General features: G+C 35.8%; 1 protein-coding gene across 1 annotated transcript; it reads right to left on the bottom strand.

Annotated features, from left to right (window-relative positions):
• Positions 1 to 4,998: 4,998 nt before the first annotated feature.
• Positions 4,999 to 22,984, bottom strand: LOC117124891 (sushi domain-containing protein 2-like). The gene is made up of 22 exons (XM_033271222.1): positions 22,474 to 22,984; positions 21,371 to 21,569; positions 21,000 to 21,095; positions 20,288 to 20,415; positions 19,610 to 19,912; positions 18,562 to 18,708; positions 18,137 to 18,302; positions 17,323 to 17,601; positions 16,062 to 16,380; positions 14,900 to 15,172; positions 14,313 to 14,581; positions 13,884 to 14,024; positions 12,744 to 12,914; positions 12,016 to 12,282; positions 10,639 to 10,887; positions 10,128 to 10,310; positions 9,352 to 9,528; positions 9,033 to 9,126; positions 8,192 to 8,257; positions 7,557 to 7,622; positions 7,103 to 7,156; positions 4,999 to 6,643 (listed from the first exon to the last, which is right to left on the bottom strand). The coding sequence occupies exons 2-22, from the start codon at positions 21,465 to 21,467 to the stop codon at positions 6,619 to 6,621; spliced, it is 3,570 nt and encodes a 1,189-aa protein (XP_033127113.1). The 5' UTR covers positions 21,468 to 21,569; positions 22,474 to 22,984; the 3' UTR covers positions 4,999 to 6,618.
• Positions 22,985 to 24,747: the final 1,763 nt, after the last annotated feature.

The following is a 24,747-nucleotide window of genomic DNA, read 5'->3' as shown; positions in this document are numbered from 1 at the left end:
CAAATAATAATGGAAAGTGTAGCCTATGCAATTTAAATTCAGACGAGAATATTAGCCATTTCCTCTCATAGCCTGCAAAGCACTACAAAATATACGCGTAATTTCTAAATTACAATTTTTACAAAAGATATATCAAAAGAGTATGGAAATTTCGCGCAGCGAGTTATGTAATTGAATTCCATGCTCTAGCACGGTACATCTTTGTATTTTTTCTACATAGTTCAGGGAGAGAAGAGGGAAGGGTGGGGGGTACATAGTAAGGCCAAATAAAACAAATTATTGTGTTGGCCACGCCCGGCCGACCAAAAATGTTCGAAATTAAGGGTCGTCATTTTAGATTTTTCCCCCCTTTTTTTTGAATACAATAAAAAATATATTTTTTAATGAGCTAAAAAGGCTGAAATTGGTTTTTTCTTGCGACGGAGGCAATGCAATATTGTTATGCCATCGTTTTACTCTTAAATATAGATTTTAAAATGGTCTTTGTTATATTTTTGTGTATTTTCTACTTTTTAGGCATAAACACATTACAGGTTAAAAAACAGAAAACAAAACAAAAAACAAAACAAAACAAAAAATCCTACAGACCTACCCATTTATTTTGCATTTTTCCAAAACTTAGTCAATACAAGAAATTTTTTATGGCCAATGGTTTAGAAAAAGAAGAATAAAGTTTAGCACAGTTCTCTTTAGTGGTAAGGGCTAAAATATGAATTATTAGGGAAGGAGAGGGAGGGAAGAAAGAAGTGATTATTTTAAGCAATTTTGTATTGGTTTTACGTATTGTTCTTTTTAATTTAATATCTTGTCACTCATTTCTCTGTTAGTTTAGTGTTTTGGACGCATCTTTGTTTTACAAAGTGTGCCACTGATGTAAAAAAGTAAGTCCAAATAAATATTATTTATTATTATATCCGTCCTAGTGTGCCATAATTTATTTTAAATTGCAAAGTAAACGATTCCCCCGAGGAGGGGAAGATTTACCCAACGAAAGCAAAATGGGCGTGGTCGAGCGTCGCTTAAAATGTTTCGAAAGTGGTCCTGGGGGCGAAGCCTCCGAAAATTGTTACAATTTAGGATTTTCAAAAGCTTATTTAATCGATTTTAGAGTCTACTAATATGTAGAAAATACATGTAATTATTTTCCTCCCCGAAGAATTGTTGTTTTTCTCCCCGACGTGGGAGGGGGAAGCTCTCCTCCCGCCCCCGCAGGCGCGACCCCTGGATTTCTCTGATAGGTCCATGCTCTGACGGTGACATGGTGTTACATTTTGTTTATAGGCTTACCATATTTATAGAGGCTGATACGAGTCAGAGTCCCTTTTAATATAAACCAGCGTGATGCTTTTTATCAGTGAACTCATTTTATGAGGCTTAGGTGGTAGATTTGTTTTTAGGCTAAGAAAAAATCCTGCTATCGCATGACCCTTGTAATGGTGTGTTGTATAAACGCCGACGTTTGGAGGATCGTCTCGGCTAGCGTAAACACATTCAAGGACGTGAATCCGTGTTCGTATTTAGTGTGTAGTATAAACACAGCCTAAGATAATCAACTCCATTTCTACATTTGTATGTCGTCTGCTCGGTGGGAGCCAATTCTTGGTTTGAATTACTGTGTACTGTAAACAAGAAACATGACTCTCTGGCCTCTATGGCCTACAAATAAAGTGTTAATTCGAGCGTGATGTTCGGTAGCAGAAAGGGGAATACCCATTCATTGCGGAGCTGGATCGTGAGCTTGGTGGTAAAAAAAAAAAAATCTCACATCATTAGAAGTTTGTAAAGCTTATCTGAAAATTATCATTGTATAATAAATACAACCTAAAAAAATAACGAATGAGCTACCTTCACGGGGAAGCATGGAACGTCATTCTAAGCGCTTTCAACGTGCCTTTCGTCACCGTTTTTATATATCATTATTATTGCATATGATAGACAGTCAGAGATCTATAAGATATGCTCTCTCTGTGCTATATTTAATTTTCAGGAAGCTGGATCTCGAATGAGATACTTTATGTGATTTTACAACAAGTGGAAGAAATGAGTAAATATTAATTCGTAGTTTGAAATGCACATGCACATATCAAAGTCAATCGAGATAAATAAACATACATCACAGATTTATGTGGATTGACCTTAGATACGAGCATGCGCAGTTCAAACTAATAAATGGCTTATTAAAATGTGACATAATAAATTCGCATCCAACAGCAAGTAACAAACCAGCCAATCACGGGGTGGAACTTAGGTAGGCTAATATCTCAAGAGGCTCACTTAACGTCGAAAAGGTTGTGCCATGTTTCAAAACAAACGCCTTTCATTATTAATTTTATTTTTAACAAGAACGCGTTTCCTGGTTCTCGAGCTAAATACACATCAATTTGTGCTGAGGGTCCGAACTTATGTCTTTAGTAAACTTCACGGTATTAAGTTAAATATGCTTAATATTTTTTGATGTGTCTATTTTTCTGACTGGGACGTGCCTTTAATATTTATTTTGTATAACTTTGGTGGTTGATGCTTCCCTTCCAAACCTAGGGTTTAGGTTCAATCACTGACAGTGACAGGACTTTTTCTTACGACCCAAACCAACTCTATTCCCTAAACCTCATAATGAGACTTAGTTTATTATTATTATTATTATTATTATTATTATTATTATTATTATTATTATTATTATTATTATTATTATTATTATTATTTATATCTGCATATCCAGGTGAACATGGTGAAATGTTTAAAACCATCCATTTTTTGTTATTTTTGTCTCAGCTAAATGAATCATTTAAACTTCAGTTCCTAGAAGGTAAGAGGGTTTATGGTGAGTGGGTCTTTGTGTTTTGTTTTGCTATCGCAAATTTAAAATAGATTCATCAGCTGTATCACTAATTACAATTCCATGGACTTCCATGTGTCAGACAGGGCACATAGATGAAGACGTTGACATTAAGATTAAGCAGGGTCAACAATGAATACTGAATAAAAATAATAACAACATCGATTACAATGATATGCATGATTACAGTAATAATTGATAAATGATTACTGTAATAAATAAATAATTGATTGATAAATATGAGCAATTTAGCCAAGGCTGCACTACACTTTCTGTCAATCTTTTTCCTTTTTATGTGTATCTTTTTCCTTTTTATGTGTTGAATAAATATACCGCACATAGCGCACATATCCAACAAACTGCTCAATGTGCTGTTTTCCCTGATCATTGGATACAGAATCAATCAATCATAATGGCAGTGGCGTATCTAGGGGCGCAGAGAAGGTGCTCTCCCCCAAAATACTTGCCCCTGCCCCAATCACCTCAAATCACCTTATTTTGCGAGTTCCCCTTTACCTAATCATCGATCCCCCACTTTGCCCCATCAGCCTCCTCATCAGCCTTTCCAACAGCCTCCCCATCAGCCCCATCGCCAATTACCCCTCCCATCATCTCCATCACCCCCACCCCATCACCCTCGCCCAACGTTTTGTTTTTTTTGTTTTTGTTTTTTTTTAATCAAAACTTCAGCAGTGCACGAGTTAATGGAACTTGGTTGGGCGACAGCATTTGAAGTATTTGAAGTTATAGCTCATTCAATTGTCATGTATCAATTCAGTCATCGTCAAGTTGCTTCGTTTTACTTACCTGTCAGTCCATAACACGAAAGGAAACCAATCAACAGAAAATATAATTCCCGTTTGAAAGAGCGAAGAACACTTGTTGGGCACATCTTGTTTTGAAAGTTACCGTTCTCCTTTACGATCGCGTTGGCCGCGTCATGACTGACCTTAAGCTACCTGAAGTATGCAAAATGATGATACGCAAGCAGTGAGTTTTGATTGGATACTGCTACTCCCGGAAATAACTTTAGCAATAAGATATCTGATAATACAAAAGAAAATCTTGGCATGGAGGTGATCATGTTAGCTGTGTATTTAACCTGTTGTAAATGCTGCATTATTTAACAAGAGCGATTGATGGAGAAAATGGCAAAGGCTATTAAGCCACTTTGAACAGTCCGCATCATAGTCCCCATAGTTATTCTGCCTTGGTTTATATTTGTTGCTTCCGATGAAACTTTAAGTGTAAATAGTTATGATTTTGTTAACTTAAGGCCAACTCAGACGCGATGGTGTGCAGCGGTGGCAGTCGCGTAGTAGAATATTAAACATGTTTAATATTTCTCACGACGGCTTAAGACTGTCCCCGACGATAAATCGGGTCGGGCTGGCCTTTACTTGCTCATTTTATTTTTCTGTTGGTGCTGAGCTTGGCCAGTTTATAAGGCCTATTCAGAGAGAGCAGCAAATTGTGTGCACTAACCCCTTTAACCCATGCCTTATTTTACGTCATAAAGCTGGTTTGCGACAGGATTTGCCAGACAAGGATCCAATTTCCCCTACGAAGGGCCCGATGTCCCCGATGGTGGGGTAAAGCGACTCCCAGACGAGAACGTAAGTGGGCATGGTCGGGCGTCGCTCAAAGTCTCACGTAAATGATCCATGGTGTCGTATATCCTGGAAACCATGACAATTCAGTGGGGTTTTTTTTCGAATTTCGAGCATGTTCATCATCACGAAAATTCAGATTTGCTGCGTTCTATATCTAATTTTAAAGATGTAAACCAACCCTGGAGTTTCTTCATCTGTACAAATAATTATTTATGGAAAGCTGGCCTTTAAAAGCCAAAGCGCGTGGTTCAGTGCTCACAAGGAGGCGGGTTCGATTCGTCGTGCGACGGTCTTACAACCGTCGCACGACGCAATGAGTTCTCGGCTTTGTAAAAGCGCATCTTTTACTCGGCTACCTTTGGGCTAAAGATTAAAGTCACAAACCACTAGAACAAATAGATTGCTCAACTCATTCGTACCAGTGTCAATTAGAATTTTTAATCAAAATAATAAGTTTTAGGGCCTAATTATAATTATATTGTTGTTTTGTATTAATTTTGCACTCTTTTTTGACGACACAAATAAAGAAATCTTCTATATTGAATATTGTTTGACTTTATTTTCTCTGATCTTAAAATGAAGTACAAATGGGGTTTTTTTTCAAAAGAAAAATTTATTTTTAATTTAATAAACATAATATATACAGGTACTGTTATTCTTGTGTATACGAAATATTGACATATGCATCAAAATATTGTGCACTGAAACACCTATTATGTAAATCAGATATCACAAGTGGATATCTCTAATACTGTCTGCATTGTTGTATTTGCCGCACCTAAACTCATCTTATTTGTGCAAACATTTTCCGGAAGTCCAACAAGGACAGCATCGTACGATGTAGCCTGACGCGATTTATCGTGGGGGACAGTCGTTAAGTCGTCATGAGAATGGTTCGTGTTTAATATTCTACAATGCGACTTAACTGTCCGTAAAAGCCGTTTTCCACTTCGCGCGAATCGAAAATGTTCGCCTATACGCATGCATGCAATTAAGTTTTCATCACGTGATTCTCAAATGCGCATACGTACGGGTACAAATTTTCGATTCGCGCGAATAAATTCGCCTAGTGGAAAACGGCACTCGTACGCATCTTTTCTATATTCATTTATATTTTTGTCTTAACATATAGGCCTATACATCTTACAGTGGACCTAAGATGTTGCTAAGCCCTGCTTATTCGATATTGTTGCTAAGGCTCACAAAACTGCAGAGGTTAAGTTTGATTGACACTCCGGAAAGGTCAATGGACCTTTCCGCTAAGCCCCGTCCCTTGGATATTGTTGCTAAGGTCCCACAAGGAGACAGTGTTAAAACATAGGCGAACACGTGCGTTAGTGGGAAAACACGTGTGTTTGTGAGACGCGCGCGTATTCCTAGCGCTGTTCTGATTAGTCAGTTGTTAGTTTGATTGACACTCCGGAAAGGTCTATTGGCCAGTCTGATTAAATATTACACTGGTAACTAAATGAACTAATTCCTCCATGCTAAATACAGCTATGACAATTATTTACCAAAAAAAAAAAAAAGTAAATCAAACTTAATAATAATAATAATAATAATAATAATAATAATAATAATAATAATAATAATAGGCCTAGTGCATTTTTTATAGCGCTTGATACGTGGACTAGGAACTTAATATGAATTTATACCGTACCGTACTTAACTACGGGACTTTAGGAATCACAACAAATTGATAAAAGAAATATAATGGTAACTATATATAAATATTTGTTTCTAGTACAGTACTGTAATGTGATATTCTTTTAAACATGATCATACGAAAGCAAAGACCAATATATCGCCGTTTCCCTAAGCCCCGCCTCTTGATTATTGTTGCTAAGGTCTTAAAAGACAACAGCAAAGACGTATGTAAACTTTTATGTGGGACTTGTACATATTTCCGACTATTAATAACATGTTATGATTTGCCCGACTGTTGTACAGTGTGGTGCCATATTTTATCAAATAGTAACCATAGTTGTTGTTTGTTCTGTCACATTCTGTGTTACATGTCCAGTTTTTCATTGGTGAGTTTCAGCATACAAAATTGTTCAAATTATTCTTTAAAAAAAATTAAAATCTGTAAATGCGAAATAATAAACACCTTGAAAACTTGTCACCGTCATAAAAAAATTCTTTCCTGCAGAGCATCGTTACCTTTATTTATTGGCCAGTTTTAAAAATAGAACTGAAACAAAAGAAATACGTCATTAGTAAACAGATTATATAATTACGGAAAATATAATTACATAAAATATTATTACATAAAAAGAAAATTATATAAAATACAATCATAGATTTATTAAACTGCAATAAATTAAATAATTCTGTATAGATAATTTTAAAGGATGTTGTTTAAAAAAGCTGTCCTAAACACGGAAAAGTTGTCCTAAATATTAATTATTGCCCATAAAATAATATGCCTAAATCTAATGTACAGATACAAAAATATAAAAATGAGTATTTCATTTAATAGGATTTTTCTTCATTTCATTTCTAAAAAAAGTAGGAATTTAATAATAATAATAATAATAAAACAGCAACAGCATAAAAAAAAACAAAAAAAAAAACAACAACTTCAACATCAACTTCAACAACAACTTCAAAAACAACTTCAACTTCAACTTTAACAACAACAACTACTTACGTAGCATATGTATCATTGGTTTGAACAGTCTGGCTTCCCGTTTCATAGGTATAACTGAAACAAGAACAACACGTCATTAGTAAGAAGAACTGAAATGATGTCATTACATAACATGTAATAACATTTAAAAATGTTTACATAAAAAAATACTAAATTTACATAATAAAATACAATATTATAAGTCTATTAAGCATAATAAAATTATGGAAAACGACATTCAAAAATAAGTTAATTCTGTATAGGCCTAGATGATTTATAAAGGAGAGAAACAAATGTCCTAAACTCTGCCCATGCAATAATCTAAAATTATATTACTAGAATAAATTTCTGCCAAAATTGTATTAAGCTTATTTCTTAATATTTAAAACAAAACTTAATGCTAATTTAAAACGCATAATGTATAGATAACAAAATAGAAAATTGAGTACATAAAGTAATAGGATTTTTGACGTACTTGTGGTATGCATAATCGTTTTGAACAGCTGTACCTCTTGAGCTGTGCAGAACATCATCATCTGACCTTTTTTTGGAAGCAAAAGAAATAATAAACAACACAGCTAGGGCATGCTAATATCTGATAAATGTAAAAGTCTCATTATCTCTTACAGCAAATTGTCAAAAAGGAACTCAATATGCTAATATAGAAGTGGTTGGCGCATCGGTTGTGGCTTGGACTCCCAACCTCGGGGTCGGGGGTTCGAAACTCTCGCTGTGCAAATCGCTTGTGTCCTTGGGCAAGGCACTTTATCTACGGTTGCCCCTCTCCACCCAGGAGTACAAGTGGGTACCTGGTAGCTGTCTCTTATACACATCTAGATGTGTAAATTTCATTTAGTGTTTAATGTGTTCCATATGTGTTTGATCCAGTGACCGGGGTAATAATGTGAAGCGCTTAGAGGCTTTGTTAAGGCATTAGGCGCTATATAAGAACGACATTATTATTATTATTATAATATGAAATTAGGTAAACTTGTCAAAAAGCTTATTTCTTAATATTTAAAACAAAGCCTAATGCTAATTTAAAACGCATAATGTATAGATAACAAAATAGAAAATTGAGTACATAAAGTAATAGGATTTTTGACGTACTTGTGGTATGCATAATCGTTTTGAACAGCTGTACCTCTTGAGCTTTGCAGAACATCACCATCTGACCTTTTTTTGGAAGCAAAAGAAATAATAAACAACACAGCTAGGGCATGCTAATATCTGATAAATGTAGAAGTCTCATTATCTCTTACAGCAAATTGTCAAAAAGGAACTCAATATGCTAATATGAAATTAGATAAACTTGACTGGGCCCTTAATTGTCGAATATACAAACGTTACAACGTATAACTAGAAATGAATGGGCCTAACCAGAGACCTCCGCGAGAGCCGATGTTCCTATGCAGTCATTTTGGTAAAAAAAAAAATACACTAGATCCAGGACTTTTCTTTAAAAAAAATAAAGCTCAATATATATTTTTTAATTCTTCATTCAGGAGAAATGTTAGGGAAATTTCAATGTCCTCTAATCTCATTCAATCGATAATTGTGTTGGTACATTCCCTAGAGTTAAATTATCATTTGGAGAGGTCAGGAAATTTGATCTGCTCACTTTCAAAACAAGGCATTTAATAATCTGTACCATATAACGCTACTTTTGGATAAAGGGTTTAACAAAGTTCTCGTGTATTGGTTTAATTTCAATTTAAAAATGTTTTCAAGCAATAGGGCACAATTACATGACCAAAAATCAATTTTTGCTATGCAAAAGTTCATAACCAACAGGTGCTTGAAAATTCAAGTTTGCTTGTTTACAAACTTTTGACGAATTTGATCACGTCAGCATTACAGACGTACAGAAGCACAAACACGGCCGATTGCTAAGGTTCCTATTGTTTACAGCATTAGAACAAATAAAAAGGACAAAGTTTGGCAGACGAACCTTCTCCTGCAGAAGCAACAACCTAACGGTGGTATCACCAATAAAGCTACACCTAAAACACCGATTGCAATGTAAATTAGATTCCAGTAATTATCTGAAAAAGTAGAAAAATATGTTTGTTATGATAATCACATAATTTCTTTACATTCAAGATTCACACCAAACAAAAAAATCTAATTAAACATTGGTACAGGTTTCCCTCCAATTAAAGACCACTTTTGGGACTGCAGTTTCCATGGTGTTTTTAGCAGCGTGTTAATTTGGTACCCTGAACAGTGGCCAATTAGAGGAAGGCCTGTCATTTTTTGAATTATATTACCTTCTTTGACACAAGAGGGAGCCATGTCAGACCATTCTCCATCAGTACACCTTATCTTAGACTGTCCATTCAACGTAAAACCAACGTCACATTTGAAATGTATGATGCTGCCCTCAACATAGAGAGACCCATTTTTAGCTCCATTTTGAGGGGCATCTATAAACTCGCACACAACTTCTGTTGACAAAAATTGAACAAAGGAATTAACATAATATATTTCATGGGCAAGATTTAGGATACTTACTTGAGTCCTGGGGCAAGGCAGTTAACTACGTTTGTATCTCTTCACCATAATGTATAAATGGGTACCTGTGTGTTAGTCTGTATCGGCAATTTGCAAACACAAATAGGAATAACTCTCTGGGTAATAAAGAAGGCTGCACATTGTGCTGGTTTGATTATAGATCCAATGACCAGGGGAACAACATCGCCAGCGCCTTGTATACCTTGGCAAAAGGCGGGAGATAAATCCCTATTATAATATATTACCTCCACCAAAGGAGGTTATGTACCATATTAATCGCTTTCTATCTGTCTTGCTGTCTGTCTGTCTGTTTTTTAACAAGATTACGAACGAAAGGAATGGATCATAATAAAATTTAGTGGAAAGGTACATAATAATCGAAAAAACCGGCCATTCAAATTGTTCGGTAAATCAGACACAGGCCGGTATTATGCAAGGTTTTGTCCACCCTACTAAAAGATTATTGTATAGTCATTATGCGCCTATATACGTCGTAATTGTTATTCTGGATAGGGATTTATGCAACATTTACCGTCTTTCACACAAGATGGCACACTATCCGACCAGAATCCCTCTTGCGTGCAATAAATAGTAGATGCTCCATTTGAAATGCTGTAACCATCGTTACAGTCGAAGACTAGAACACCTCCCTCTGTGTATACAGAACCATTTTTAGTGCCATTACTGGGAGCAGGTATAAAACCACACACAACAACTGTTGGAGAAATGTGTTAAACGTATCAGACAACTACCTGGTTCTTTGAATCCTTTATAAATTCTACCTTCACATAATACACTGTAGGCCATAGTGTCACGTCAGTTTTAGAATTAGTGCTGTTTCGAATTGACGTATACCAATATAAATTAAATATTTAAAAAAATATTTTAAATAAACCTATTAAATATAAAAATAGTAATGCAACCATATTAAAAACACATATAATATTTTTAAAAAATAAGAGAACACAGCAAAAATCAGACAAAGAATATAATACGCAATACAGAAATAAAAATTGGGCTTGCTTTCTAATTGTAAAACGTACCTGGTATAACACTTTTTACAATTTCTTCAAAACTTTCGACTCTCTGTTTCGTTACTTTGGCAATCTCTGCATCGCCTGTAACTTGAAAATCAAAAATGCATTCCGGATTGTCTCCACAGACTGCAAAAACTAAGGCTTGGTCAATATTGTTTGGTTGTTCAAACCACGGTACAAAATTTGGGTGCGAGTATGTTTTGTAATCAGTGCCGGTACCATAATAGAACACCGAATCCTCAATAGCAATTCTCCCTGCAATATAGTCAGAATATTCAACAGAAAAGTTTATGTGTAGGAAAAATGAGCAAAATGCACAAAAACGACATGTATTTCTCGTTTTAGACGCGACTCAGTGCTGCAATGTGCAGTGTGGAGACATTGGTTATTACTGAAGCTTTTTCTATTAAATTTAGCCAAACATTGTAATTATTATTATCAGGCCAAAATAAAAACGAATACAATTTGTTGTGATGTCACTTTGATGACATGTGCATTGAGATTTACACGGTTTGTGATTAATGATACTACGTCACCTTGTCCACTTATAAAAACTACTTACGCTTTTATTTGTTCAGATCAGATGAACAATTAAGATCGGTTTTCATAGAATCGCTCATCCTATTGGTGACAGTCGCCGTCAGTTTTCGGAAAGGTTTTGCCGATTGCGTTGCAAACGAATCAGGGTGCATTCCCGATTGCGTCAGGGCAGATAGCAATATACTCTGATTCTTCTGCATCGCAATCGGCAAAGTTGAACTAGGTTCAACGAGGTTCAACCCTCCCGACAACTGTCGGTGACTGTTGCCGATAAGGTGAGCAATTCAATGGAAACCGAGCTTTAAAGGTACGTACGTTCGTGTTACAAACAGTGGTATTTTAAAGTGAGTTGTTCTTACTCTAATTCTGGATTTGAAAAGTGCTTACACGTTTTTCTTGTGTAGCCTATTTCCATGTTCCCGACTCTCACTCTATATGACTGTCACGAAAAGTACGCCTATGTTTTATGTGTGACAAAACATGGTTCAGTGTATTACACCAATCATGGCTAACTCGCCCCAATCTGTGGCCGTGTCCAAAATTCTACAACACATTGAAGGTGTCGTGCAAAATTACGCATGACCATATTCATAAAACACCACTTCCCCATACTACAGCTATTGACTCCATGTTTCGTACCCACATTCAGTACAATTCATGCCGATGGTTCTCATTGTTTTATCATACGTATCGTATTAACAACTAACTATTTTGTGTATTTTATCTTTTCCCACTCCCATGCATTATGCTCTTATATACATAGTCACACATCACTTTATTCTAGTTCCTGATTACGTTACAGAATTAAATTGCAATTTTACAAAACAAAGTAGAATAGTTTACATTTCTCGCCGAAATCATAGTGAATATCACGAATGCTTGAGTTCGACGGAAGATAGTCACCATCAGGTGTCTGAAGATCATCGGCGACGTCATCATTCCAGTTACCAAGAAGCCCACTGGTGTTTCCTCGCATTGTTTCTGGACCGACAACCACGATGGACATGATGTCATTGGCAGCTTCAACAATAAAAACTAGTCCGAAGTCAAACGCGACAGTCACCGACACACTTGTCACATTTGTTTCCTCGCTATAGAATATAGTGATACCTGTAGGCGGGGAATAGTCACAGATTTTTTAATCGCAATGTATGCCAAAACATATTTTCAGTGCTAATTTAACGTCCTAAAAAGGGTGTGGTACTGTTCTATGAATAATTAGGCATGCGCACTTCAGAGATGGAGGTGCTAAACTAAGTTGTAATGTGTTCAGGTTGCGTTCACTTATTATTTGCCAATTCAATGATAGAAACAACACAATTTCCAAACTTAAGTTTAAATGAAATCATGTAAAAACTACCAATATATATGTATATAATATCGAATTTCATTGATGTTACGCCAGGAAAACAATATATATTATAAAAAATATAAAAAATTAATATAATATATAATAATATGAATATAATATATATATATGTATATATAATATGAATATATATATATATTATATATATATGATATAATATGTATTATTTAGAAAACAATTTATAAAGTTATACTATTATTACCTGTGTCATACCAAATCGGTGTCAAATCAAATCTGATTTGAGACCACTGGCTGTCACTGTCGGTCACGTGTACTGCCAGACCATGTATTTCATTCAAGCTAACATGTATGTTAGTCCCATTGTTGTACTGGGCTGCGATCGCAGTAAACCGAGTAGCCTTGCGCACATTACCTGTAGTACCATAAGCAATACATACAATTAATTCAGTTACACTGGGAGAAAAAATATTTACCAGAAATACACTTCTCGGTATCTTTTATTAAAAATTACAAAATAGATATTCCAAAAACAGCAGCACAGGCTGAACTACATTTTGAATTTACAAAGGTAAAAATCAAACAACAAAGAAAACTTAAAAAACACTTTTAAAAGTCATTTTCAACAAATACATTTTGAAGGAAAACATTTCTAACAACTCCAGTCACAACGACGACGACAACAATGCTATCGTTCTGTCCAGGTTATCAAATTTCATTTGAAAAAAAAATGTGGTGTGCTATTATATATGCATGATGTGCCATCATTTTGTCATGATGTCATGTCATCATTACCATATCTAGGCATGTCATACGTTTTTATCAAATAAACTTTGGGCTTGATCAGCAATCATCTTTTTTTTTCTTTCAGAAATTCTGAAAGTTGTTACAATTAAAAAACACTTTCAGGAATAAAAACACAGAAAGCACAAAAAGCAACTTATTTATGTGGTCCCTAAATGAGAATACAGAAATAACTGAATAATAAATATGGAAACAATAAAATTACCGTAAAACATCTTAAATAATACACAGACAAGTTCAATTTTCTACATTACGTCATCAAAATTCAACCGTATTATTAAGTTAAGATTTATAATAGTACTTTACGAGTTTTTCGAAAGCATATATGGATTGTGCATGTTTAACATTATAAGGCAATTTATTCCATTCATCAATAGCGGTATCAATGAATGAGAATCTACTATGTGTAACGGTACCAGATTTTGGTTTATAAATTTACATTCTAGAATGTCAATCTAGTCTTATATATAAATCTAGTATTACAGTTATGAAGTTGATTCGTAAACTCAATACCAGTATTTCACGACCCAATACCAGTATTTAAACTCAATACCAGTGTAATACATCAACTGTCACTTACCTGTAACCTGTAGGGGTTCTGTTCGTCCTTGCATCATAAACATTCCATCTAGTGAATTCATCAGGACGTACTCGCCATGACCATTAAAGGTGTACGCAAGTCCATCAAGAGTCTGTATGTGGGGATCACCATTCATTCTAGCTGTTGACAAAAAAATAACAATTACTGCAAATGAGATAATATAATGATAGATTTAGCACTTTATACCAAAGTGTCAAAACTCTTGAGGCATGGACTAGCTACCAGGTAAAAACTAGCTACTTCCATCCATGCACAACAGGGTCGTGTGGTCGAATTACACTGGGGAAACTCTCTACTCATCTCGAAATAAGTACTTGGTGGTTTTTTTACAGTGCATTTAAGCGAAGTATCGAACCTACATGCGATTGTGCCTATTAAAAAACCTAAACAAATTGACGCTTTTCTCACCTGGCCTAGGAGGCTGGTATCCAGAGCAGTCGTGTGACGGTCGAGCCGGAATAAAATTCGCTGAACAAGATTTTTTGTCTTTACAGCATCGTCGGTAGGGTAATATGTCGTGTAAAAAATGGGACAAATACGGAACTCTGCCAATTTCGTCAAAGGGTTCCCGCCCAAGGTGATGGTACCGGTGCGCATATCCAGCGTCTATGTTGTCTTCAATATTGGAAAGGGCACCATTGGTGTCGTAACAGCATTCTAGGCCATGACCTTCGGAACTGAAAAGGAGCATTATTGAAATATGTGCATTTTGGACAAATATAGTATCAGACAGGCGGACATAGTCCTACGATAACCAACTTTTATCAAAATCTGTTTCATCTGATATGTTATTTGTAAACCATTCTGATGATTTTTGTCTTGATCGTAAACATTAGACATGGGCTTAATTCAAAGCAAGAAGTTATATCACAAGCGATATTCCTAACAAATTAAATATTTGTTTATTTCAAATTAAAACCAACAGCGCCAAAATACGTCCTGCAAACATAGAAATTTACAGACAATAATACGTGATTTCTGCTGTATGTTGTTACCTTGGTGTACTGCTGCGAACACAGTGGACAATGTTGACTTCATCTACGCATGATTCGTGTACCGTGTTTGAACATCGCGGACTCGGTGAGAAACGTCCCCTATCTATCAATGCACTCTGTAAGTTGCATGGACAGCGAAGTTCACCATCTGATGAAGCAAGCTGTACGGAATTGAATGACTCAACATTCCTCCAGGCCGAGCACCACTTCGGCACATTCAAATCCGTAAATATACTTAAGTCAAATGGATCGCTCCATATTGATGTTGCAAAACTGAGAACAAAGAAACAAAATAGAATTTTGTTAATATGCATAGAGTCTGGGATTGAAGCCCAGTGTATTTTCGTACAATGAGTAGTAACTCGGAACCTGGTTGTTACTTTCATATTTGTGAGGGTCATCTAATATTCTGGATAGATACCCTAATTGTTGAATTTTGAGCCTATGCCAAATTTTAGTACAACAAAATCTTCAACAGGGAGCTTAGTTTGCTGTTTGTTGCAGTGACTCGTGTATATAATATGAATACAAAATGGATGTCTTGGATGCCGACCATACCACTAGACATTGGATCCATATATTTGCCAAACCAGCAAGAGAGAGCTATCTTCAACACCCAGGATAGTATACCTAGTCATGCTACATTTACCATAACAAGATTGATTGCAAGCCTTAAATTTACCAACTTTAAGTTATCGTAGACAGAGAGCTGATATTCTTCAGACTTTTTGATTTGTTAGAGGTTTTGACAATGTTTCTGTGGAATTGTTTTTATGATTTGAGCACCTCTATAAACACCCAAGGTCATTCTTTTAAAATGCATCATCAGTATTCTAGAACAAATTTGAGTTGGGTTGTTTTTCTAGAAGATGTGTTGATTTCTTTAATGCCTTATCTGAGGAGGATGTTAATTCTGTTTCTTTAAATTCTTTTAAATCTGCCCTGGAAAAGCGTTGGTCTGACCACCTGCTTAAATTTGCGACGTACATCAAAATTTAATTTGTATTCATGAGGGTCCTATAAGCATTAATGCGTGGTCTTGTATTCCCAGGAGAACTGATGATTTTCTGGGACTCGCTATTCTGCAAGTGATCCACAGTAAATATAGCCTAAATGTATGATAACAAAGTCTCATGAAGACACAAAAAAGTGACATTGTTACCTGTTCTGTTCCCCGGGTTCTTCATCCCCTTGTGATATACGAATGATACCAACATCGTTGCCTTTGGATAAAAGCCGGATAGTTAAATTGAACTCCAAATCCAAATTAGGTGATTCAATGGCCATATCATTCACCACCGTTGGCCTAATTCTGCCATTTTCTAGCCCGATAGAATCTGCACCGTCTTTAAACACGTAAATATCAATATCGTAGTAACTACCGTCCAAGGCATTACTCGGCCACACAACCTTGGGATATATGCCGTTCGTATCCAGACGAACCTTATATGGTATCGCTCCCGTAACATCTTCAGTACTCACTGAGGAGGAAGGGTAACTTACATTTTACACAATATATTAGGGATGCTTGAAATTTAACAAATGTATTATCATTGAGAAGAGACAAAATGTGTGTTACGATTTACAACCTGTTCCGAGCGTTGAAGGCAGGGGAGCTGCAACCACCGCCATAATATCTTCGCTGGTTCGAACGGCACGCTTGCCTGTGGTTCCGGAGGTAGAATAAGTCTTTTCGGATAAGGACTATAAACCGTAGGCCCAGTGTACACAATTGGCTCATGCACTATAAAGAACCCAGTACATCTTTCAGGACGAGTAAGGGGGCCGGGGGGGTGTTTACCCCGGTGCACTGGTTTATATGAGAGTAGCTGGTAAATTTACACGCCAGCTCAGACACGAAGAGACCATTATGGAGAAAACAGTTTGAGTGATCTGATCTTCATGAAATAGCACTATATAAATTACGTTATGTAAGAAATGTATCGTAGCACCACTCTTTCAAGCCACTTATTATTAAGGGTATTTTAGAGAACTTATTTAACTTATTCAAAATAACGTATAGGCCTAATAACAATTTCAAACTAACAAATCTACAAACTATTGAACGAGGAGTTGTCCTCATTACACTACAAAAGCAACACACTCAAGAAGATAATAGTGTTGCAATAGTTTACCACTCCTCACAGAACAGCATAAGTTTTTTCTAGTCTGAGGGGATAACTTTAATCAGTTACAGAAAGTTGAAATTAAATCTGAAGCTACTAATTTGAAAAAAAAAATCCTGTTGCATGCCAATATATAGTCATGATGCGACTATGTATGTTCCACATTATGGTGTCATTACAACCATTTTTAATAATAAATAATAAATAATAATACGACCATATTTAGTGTTTTTGTTTTTGTTTTTTTTCAATAAAATTTGAATCTTTACGGTCTGTATACAAAATATAAATACCTACCCGATGTGTATATTCCCCGGAAGCCAAATGTTGCACCATCATCGATCGAAAGGAACACATGCACCCTGCCAATGCGAAGGAGGATCGGTACCACGCACGACACCGTGCGACCACCAAAAAATTGGCACGTCGTTGTTGGTCCAGCGTCGTTGTCACTGATGAATCGACACATGACCTTGTCGGTGTTCTGGAAGCACGGTCCTTGGACTTGGATTGCATTTCCACCTAACATGGATCCAGAGGCCGGGTAGAGTATCAGCGATCCGGAATTATCTCGGTCTAAATAAGAAAATAAGAGCAGCTAACTCAATCGTCTTATCTGGTGGTAGGTACTGTGTGTGCCATAAACCATGAAGATGTTTTGGTCTCCGGTTCAGTTCTCATCGCTGCTCTCAAAAGCGCACCGTTTTTGCTGTTGGTCCCGTGTGCTTATTTCCAGTGTGCCTTCTCATGGTGAATTAGGCAGTCCACCGGGAGACAATCCCTCCTCTTTTCCGAGGAGCGTGTGCAAATTGGCCCATGTGCACGTTAAAGAACGCAATACACTCCACGGAAAAGAGCAGGGATTGTCTCCCGGAGGATTGTCTCGGGACTTTTGTGAGTTATCCTTGATGTATGTCACACCGAAGAAATCCAATCCAGGGAAAAACAAATTTCATCATCGTCATCGTCATCGTCATCATCATCATCATCATCATCATCATCATCATCATCATCATCAGTATAGGCCTATTACCATCATCATAGGCATTGATATCATCGTTACCGTTACGATTATGTTATCTATAGTAGAAGAGAAAAAAGGGACATCCACCTTGGCTTGAATGACAATCTGGATCGACTACACTTTCCCCACCAACATTAAAAATATATCTGCCTGGTACACCGACGTTCGACTTTTCCTCTATGTCCACAATATCTTCTGTCCTTGAGCCCATAACAGTGTAATATCGCACGCCATCTCCAACGTTGTATCCGACCTATAACAATGAATAGTACAGTATACTGTAATAGTTTTGTTATGGGGATGGGCTTATTACCAGACAGCATGTCCTGCAAACATAATTTGTAGGAATGGCCAATCAAAAGACATTTTTTACACTCCAGGACATAAATGCAATTTTTTTCTGAAGTCTGCTGACCTAGTTTTAGGGGATGTGCCACCCTTCCCCCGCGAACATCCTTAGATAAGCAACTGAATACCGTAGTTAATACGTATAGGATGTAATTTGTTAATACCTGAGCTTCAATACCACCTAAACCATCAGGGTCACCTGCAATTGAGCTTCCACCCGCATGTCCAGTCGTCCAGTGTATGTGGGCGTAGTTAAAAATAGTGAACGAGGATCTACCATCTGTCACCAGCAAAGCTTGAAACGTGTTATTCTATAAAAGAAAACAACAAGCAAGTTGTGACATTTGTAGGTTTGTAGCCCTCTTCTTACTAAAAATTTTCAATCTATATTAGCCCAACTTAAAATATGGTAACAGCATGTATATGAACTAGTTGTACAAACACTGTAGATATATCGTTTTATAAAGCGCTGTCGGATAAGATCAAAGGTACACACTGCCAGTTTATGCCAGTGTGAAAAAATCGTGTGGACATTGCAGATTTGGGCGGAGGGGGTTTGTCAGGCTCCTCTAAAACAAATTAAAAAATAATGGAGAAAAAAAGAAAATTGTATTCAAATTTAAGTCTGACAGTGACATGTCAGGCCGGCCATCTACGTTCTATAATCATAAACTTTCTTACCTCAAATCCGTGTATTCTCAAGTAAAAAGGGAAAAAGTGCAGATCATAATAATGCATTTTCAAGCATTTAGAAAAATACAATTTCCGGGGGAAGGGGTGAGGTGATCGATCCCCATACCTCTAGAAGCAAATAAAAAAAAATCTCACGCACTGCAAAATTTGTCTAAAACTCGAAATGTCTGATGATGTGTCTACGCTCATAACGAAATGGCATCATGGCCATATTTATGCTTGTCACATGTTTTTATCAAATAAAGTTTTATAATTTGGACAGGGATTAAGCGCTTCATGCCCATAAGTTTTCTACGTATTCTACGCGCATCTGTGTACAAGTGAGTGGGGGAGCCAAGCGGGTAGTGGGGATGTATGTGTGTCCTCCTGGGCGCATAACTCAAAAGCTACTGGACCGATTTACTTTTTCACACACTGACAATGTTACATGTATCTCGGTCCTCTTCGAATTTGGTGACATCGGTTGGTAATATGAGACTATTTTGTTAAGTTTTGACTTGGAAGTATTCAATCACTTACAATCATAGGCCTCGGTTGGTCGAGTACGTAGAACGCTACCTGATCCCATGTAGCAACAAACATCCAAATCAGTTCAAAGTTTGCTTGAGTTACATCGTTTCCTCTTATGATTCTATCGATGCTTTGAGCTAGTTTCTCATCGTCTTTTCTGACCATTTCTCTATAATATATAGCTCCACCATTTGTTGTATCGACATCTGCCCAAAATGGGGCAATCATCGGCCAAGTGTCCATCAGAGGAAACGGGTCGGGCGTATAGTCGTTCACTACCCCTTCGAATGATATAACACCATTTGTGTTCACCTAAAATGATAAGATTCCGACACCTGTTCTGATTAGAGCTACAGTGGTGTTTTACAGAGAAAAAGAAATAGTAATGGTGAATGAATGGTAAGCATAACAGTATAATAGAAAAAAATGATTAACAACAATAATACTGTAGTAATAAATATAATAATAAAAATAACAACAATAATAATAAATAAGAATGATAATATCAATAATAATATCAATAATATAATTACAGTAATATTATTAGCTTTAATAATATTAATAATACGATAAGACTAATGATTATGATTATGATGCATGAGATACACTAATGTCGATGATGATAATTATGATGACGATGACGATGATCTGATGATAATGATGATAATGATAATCAATGGAACTCACATAGAGACTCTCATAGAATGTATCATAATACGGGAAAAATGTCTTAAGATTAATGATACCGGACGAGTCATCATCGTTAGTTGGTACGACCTCATCGTTAAAATCGAGTCCATAAGGAAATAATAAGCCTATGGAAAAAATAGGTAAAGGATAGGTGTTGACATGTTACGCTTAATTAGGGATTTTTAAAAATACAGAGAAGATAATACATTACAATATAATAATGTTAACAATAGTACGTGGTGTGAATATATTATTATTATTATTATTATTATTATTATTATTATTATTATTATTATTATTATTATTATTATTAATCGTTATTGTTGGTTTTGTTAATATTGCTATTATTACCATTATTATATACATGGTGGTTATATTGTTAATGATTACGGCTATAATTATAATTATTATTGTAATGATTGATATAATAACAAAATAATCTGAGATTACAAACCCTCGCCCAGGTCTGAGCCATATCTGTGTACTGCAAAAAAATGACCCGTGGTCGATCCGCTCGAGTAAGTCCTGCCCGGCCTAGCCAAACGAAACCTAGCATCATAGGCCTTGCGTGGCAAGCCCACCAGCCGTGCGAGTTTGGACGCCGGCCGGGTCGCTTCCAGACAGCATGTTAGAATTTGACAGACGCCCTATTCTGAATGTGTGTCCTAGTTAATTGTGCTATGAAATGTCATTTTCTTTATTAACTTACGGTTCGCACATGCATCGTAGCTCGATACATTGCCCGGGATGGGGGAAGGGAAAGGACAAATACAACGACAGTCCTTAAAGCTTCGGTTATAGTTAGCTGTGGAAATAACATAGGCGAAAAAAACAATTACCATGAAGAATTGAAGATTTCTAAAAAAAGAACTAGTGTTTGACCGCTACTTTTTCTCTGATCATCTTCATCAGTATCATTATCATCATTATCATTAGTATCATCAGAAATATCATTATCGTCGTCGTTATCACAATCATCACCGTCATTGTCGTTGTCTTTATTATTATTATTATTATTATTATTATTATTATTATTACAGAATTTAGGAGCAATTTGATTTCAATCAATCGATTACCCACCTTCCAACTGACTATTAGTACGTATATCGAAGCAAACTCTTTGCCATTGTGTGTCCTCTCCAATAAGTAACCCCTTTGCTGTCGATGATAAAATCATCGAAAACTCGGCATCTATCAAACCCTTTTTAACGTTAAATCCATACGTTGAAAATGACGGTATCTCCCCATCGAGAATTTTAATTACTTGCTTTAAATTTTCCTGTCGAATGTGATAATAATTCATGATCATAATAATATCATTTATATATATATATATATATATATATATATATATATACGCTAAATTATATGTCCATAAATAAACATAACAAATAGGTAATTATTAACAGATAAGAATATATTGTAAGATGCAATTTAAACATACAAAATCGTCTACAGACCTTTTACTCCACTTTAGCCCCTAGCGTGAAATTCCTTTATCCCTCCTATCCAAACAAAGTCCATTTTACTTTCTAACTTCGTCGAACTTCTTCCTAGCCCCTGGTTTAAAAATTATTTCCACCTCACTCAATCATCCCCTTAATGGTGGTGGACTGTTGGACATTATGTAGATAGTGGTGTCAGCTGATCTCAATCTTTTGTTACAATTATTTCAATTTCAATTTATCCAGAAAACCTCCGGAACGGAGTAGTAAAATAGTGCAATAGTGCAAACAAAAACCAACAATTTTAAAACCAACAATTTCATTACATCAAATAATCAATCTCATTAAATACCAGAACAACTGAAAAAAACAAAAAAAAAACACGGACAATTTTACAAATTCTCAAAATACAAAATTAAATAAAGAACGGATACAAGCAAAAATGTGCATATTTTTTGCCTGTTTCCATTTTTTTTTCAATTATTTTTCTTTATTTTGACCTTCTTAAGTTACGTTAAATATTTTTTGATTCAATTTTGTACACGGTTTTCAAATTTCTTTCCTTCCAATTAAACTTGTTTTTGCAATTTTGGTCATAAGTAATTGTGATTTTCAATAAGGCCATTTCGAAGAAGCAAAGGTAAGTAAAGTTCACATTGCCAACAATGAAATACACTGTATACCTACTGTCTCTTATACACATCTCCATAAATCTGTCAACAAAATGCAGATTTTCACCTTCAATAACGCCGTTGCTTGCACCTCAGTAATACTAGAATACCCGTCTCTCACTGATGTGAAGTCAGGCACTCCACCAAAGACTCTATTGAATACCACTTCGCTACCGTCTGTATCCAGTTGAAATCGGTAGCCAACTATGTGGCCCAGTAATCGATCAGTTGTGGCATTAGCAACGAATGTTTCATGGGACTTCACATACTCCACAGTCGCGTCCAATTCTTCATCAGCAAGTCCTTCATTGCCTAAAGATGTTTAAAAGTCAAGTACTTCTGTAACGTATTTTTTTTTCTTTTTTTCAAGACTACTTCTCAGATGGAATATAAATAACCCACGGTTAACATTTTGTAATGAATGTAAGCCAGAATGGCAATATCTTATATCAGAAACAACTGTAGACAACTTTGTAGGACATCTTCCAAAAAATAAAGACCAATTCAATCAAATTTGTTATGATTTTTAAAGAAAAAAGCTACAAAAAAAAGTGGTTTTTTTTAATGGTTTTTCCGCCCATATTTTTTTTTCTTTTCAGTGAGTTGGGGTGGGGGTGAGAGGGGTAAAACATTTTTATTAGGTTTAATTCAGGAGTCTGATGTTGACAAGAGTAGAAATTTTTTTTTAAGAGAAGAAATTTTTTTTTTTTTTTTTTTTTTGTGATGTTCTCTCTAAAAACACATTTTAAAAAGACTCGTTATACGTGTCAAAATCATAATAGAATACATTCCACTAAGCTCCGCCCCTTGGATATCGTTGCTAAGGTACCAGAAAACTAACGTAAACATGCGTGTATGTGTGTGTGTTTGTGGGGGGGGGGGCGTAAGCGTGTTCCTACCTCTGTTTTTGATTAGGCAGTTAGGTTTGAATGACAGTTTGATTGATACTTCAGAAATGTACGTTAGTCATAAATTTGGTTAACATTAAAACGTCAATTTTTAAAAACTCAATTGAAAGCAATTATATTGTTGGGCATTCAGCTCACACTGTCCTCTTGGCACCCCTTTGTCCATTTTATGATTTGTTTAAGTTGTGCCGAATATATTACTAAATAAATAGCCTACGTAAATAAACGCAAATAACGTAAATAAACAGCATGCCTATTCCAGCCTAGTCACCAGTCCGCTTTGAGTGAGAACCAGTTTGGTTTGTCAAATTTGTGTTCTTGATGTTAATACAATTATGTTCTAAATGTTATTACTATTTTTAACTTTCCACCAATCAGCAGCCTAGTCTCACTATCCAAACATACGTATTTTTGTTGATTCTCTTCAGATGTTTTTCTCCTGAAGACGATTGAAGCAACTCAATCGAAACGTCGAAACATTCTTAACAAACAATAGTTCTTTTTCAGAACTATCATATACGTGGTGTACCGCAAAAAAATATATGTATTATTACTTCACCATACAAACCGTCAAACAATATTTTTTAAATATTATTATTACTTTTATCATAACCTTTATTACTACTACATTTTTTTCTGATGTGCATATTTTTTGCCTGTTTACATTTTTTTTTCAATTATTTTTCTTTATTTTGACCTTCTTAAATTACCTTATATGTTTTTTGATTAAATTTTGTACACGGTTTTCAAATTTCTTTCCTTCCAATTAAACTTGTTTTTGCAATTTTGGTCATAAGTAATTGTGATTTTCAATAAGGCCATTTCGAAGAAGCAAAGGTAAGTAAAGTTCACATTGCCAACAATGAAATACACTGTATACCTACGGTCGGCAACCTTCCACTCCTAAATTGCTCCCTGTAAATTTGGCCTATAGGACTCGGTATTTATTGCCATAGTGATCATAGAAATGGCGTCCAAGATACAAAATATACGACCAATTTATAATACAGTAGAACTCTACTTTCGGACACCCCTATTCAGGTACACTTTTCCGTGAAATGTGGAGAATTATATCTTTTAACACTACGGCCAACCCTATTATGGTGACACCCCTATTAATCTGATGGGAACACACTCTAGGTGTGCCAAATCAGGCGCCGCTCTCCCCCCCCCCCCCACACTTTTTTCACTTTTTTTAGAAGGTTAAAAAGGAAAAAAAGAAAAGAAAAAGAAAAAAATGATAGCCCAGAACGTCTCAAATGTTATTTTCGGGCGTCTAGAACACAAATATTTTGCGGGAGCATGCCCCCGGATTCCTAGGGAAATGCTGTCTCTATCAGTCCAACTTTCGGCCCCCTTTCGCCCCTCCCCCTTTAAAGCGAGAAACAGTGAGCATGATGGGAAGGGTAGTTGAAACTTACTTTCCTTTACAG

Source organism: Anneissia japonica, unplaced genomic scaffold (genome assembly GCF_011630105.1).
Source record: "Anneissia japonica isolate Jap-2015-1 unplaced genomic scaffold, ASM1163010v1 scaffold1881_len754168_cov175, whole genome shotgun sequence".
NCBI classification, from domain to species: domain Eukaryota; kingdom Metazoa; phylum Echinodermata; class Crinoidea; order Comatulida; family Comatulidae; genus Anneissia; species Anneissia japonica.
The sequence above is the reverse complement of the archived record's forward strand: the minus strand, read 5'-3'. Positions and strand labels throughout refer to the sequence as shown.

Bases quoted from the DNA above. Each gene is read 5' to 3' on its own strand.
- LOC117124891 (XM_033271222.1), bottom strand. From the start codon at position 21,467: ATGATTTTATCATCGACAGCAAAGGGGTTACTTATTGGAGAGGACACA. The intron at 12,915-13,883 runs GTAAGTGACAGT...ATGGTACTACAG, and splicing joins AGAACCCCTACAGGTTACAG to GTAATGTGCGCAAGGCTACT. The intron at 7,623-8,191 runs GTACGTCAAAAA...TTCCAAAAAAAG, and splicing joins AACGATTATGCATACCACAA to GTCAGATGATGATGTTCTGC.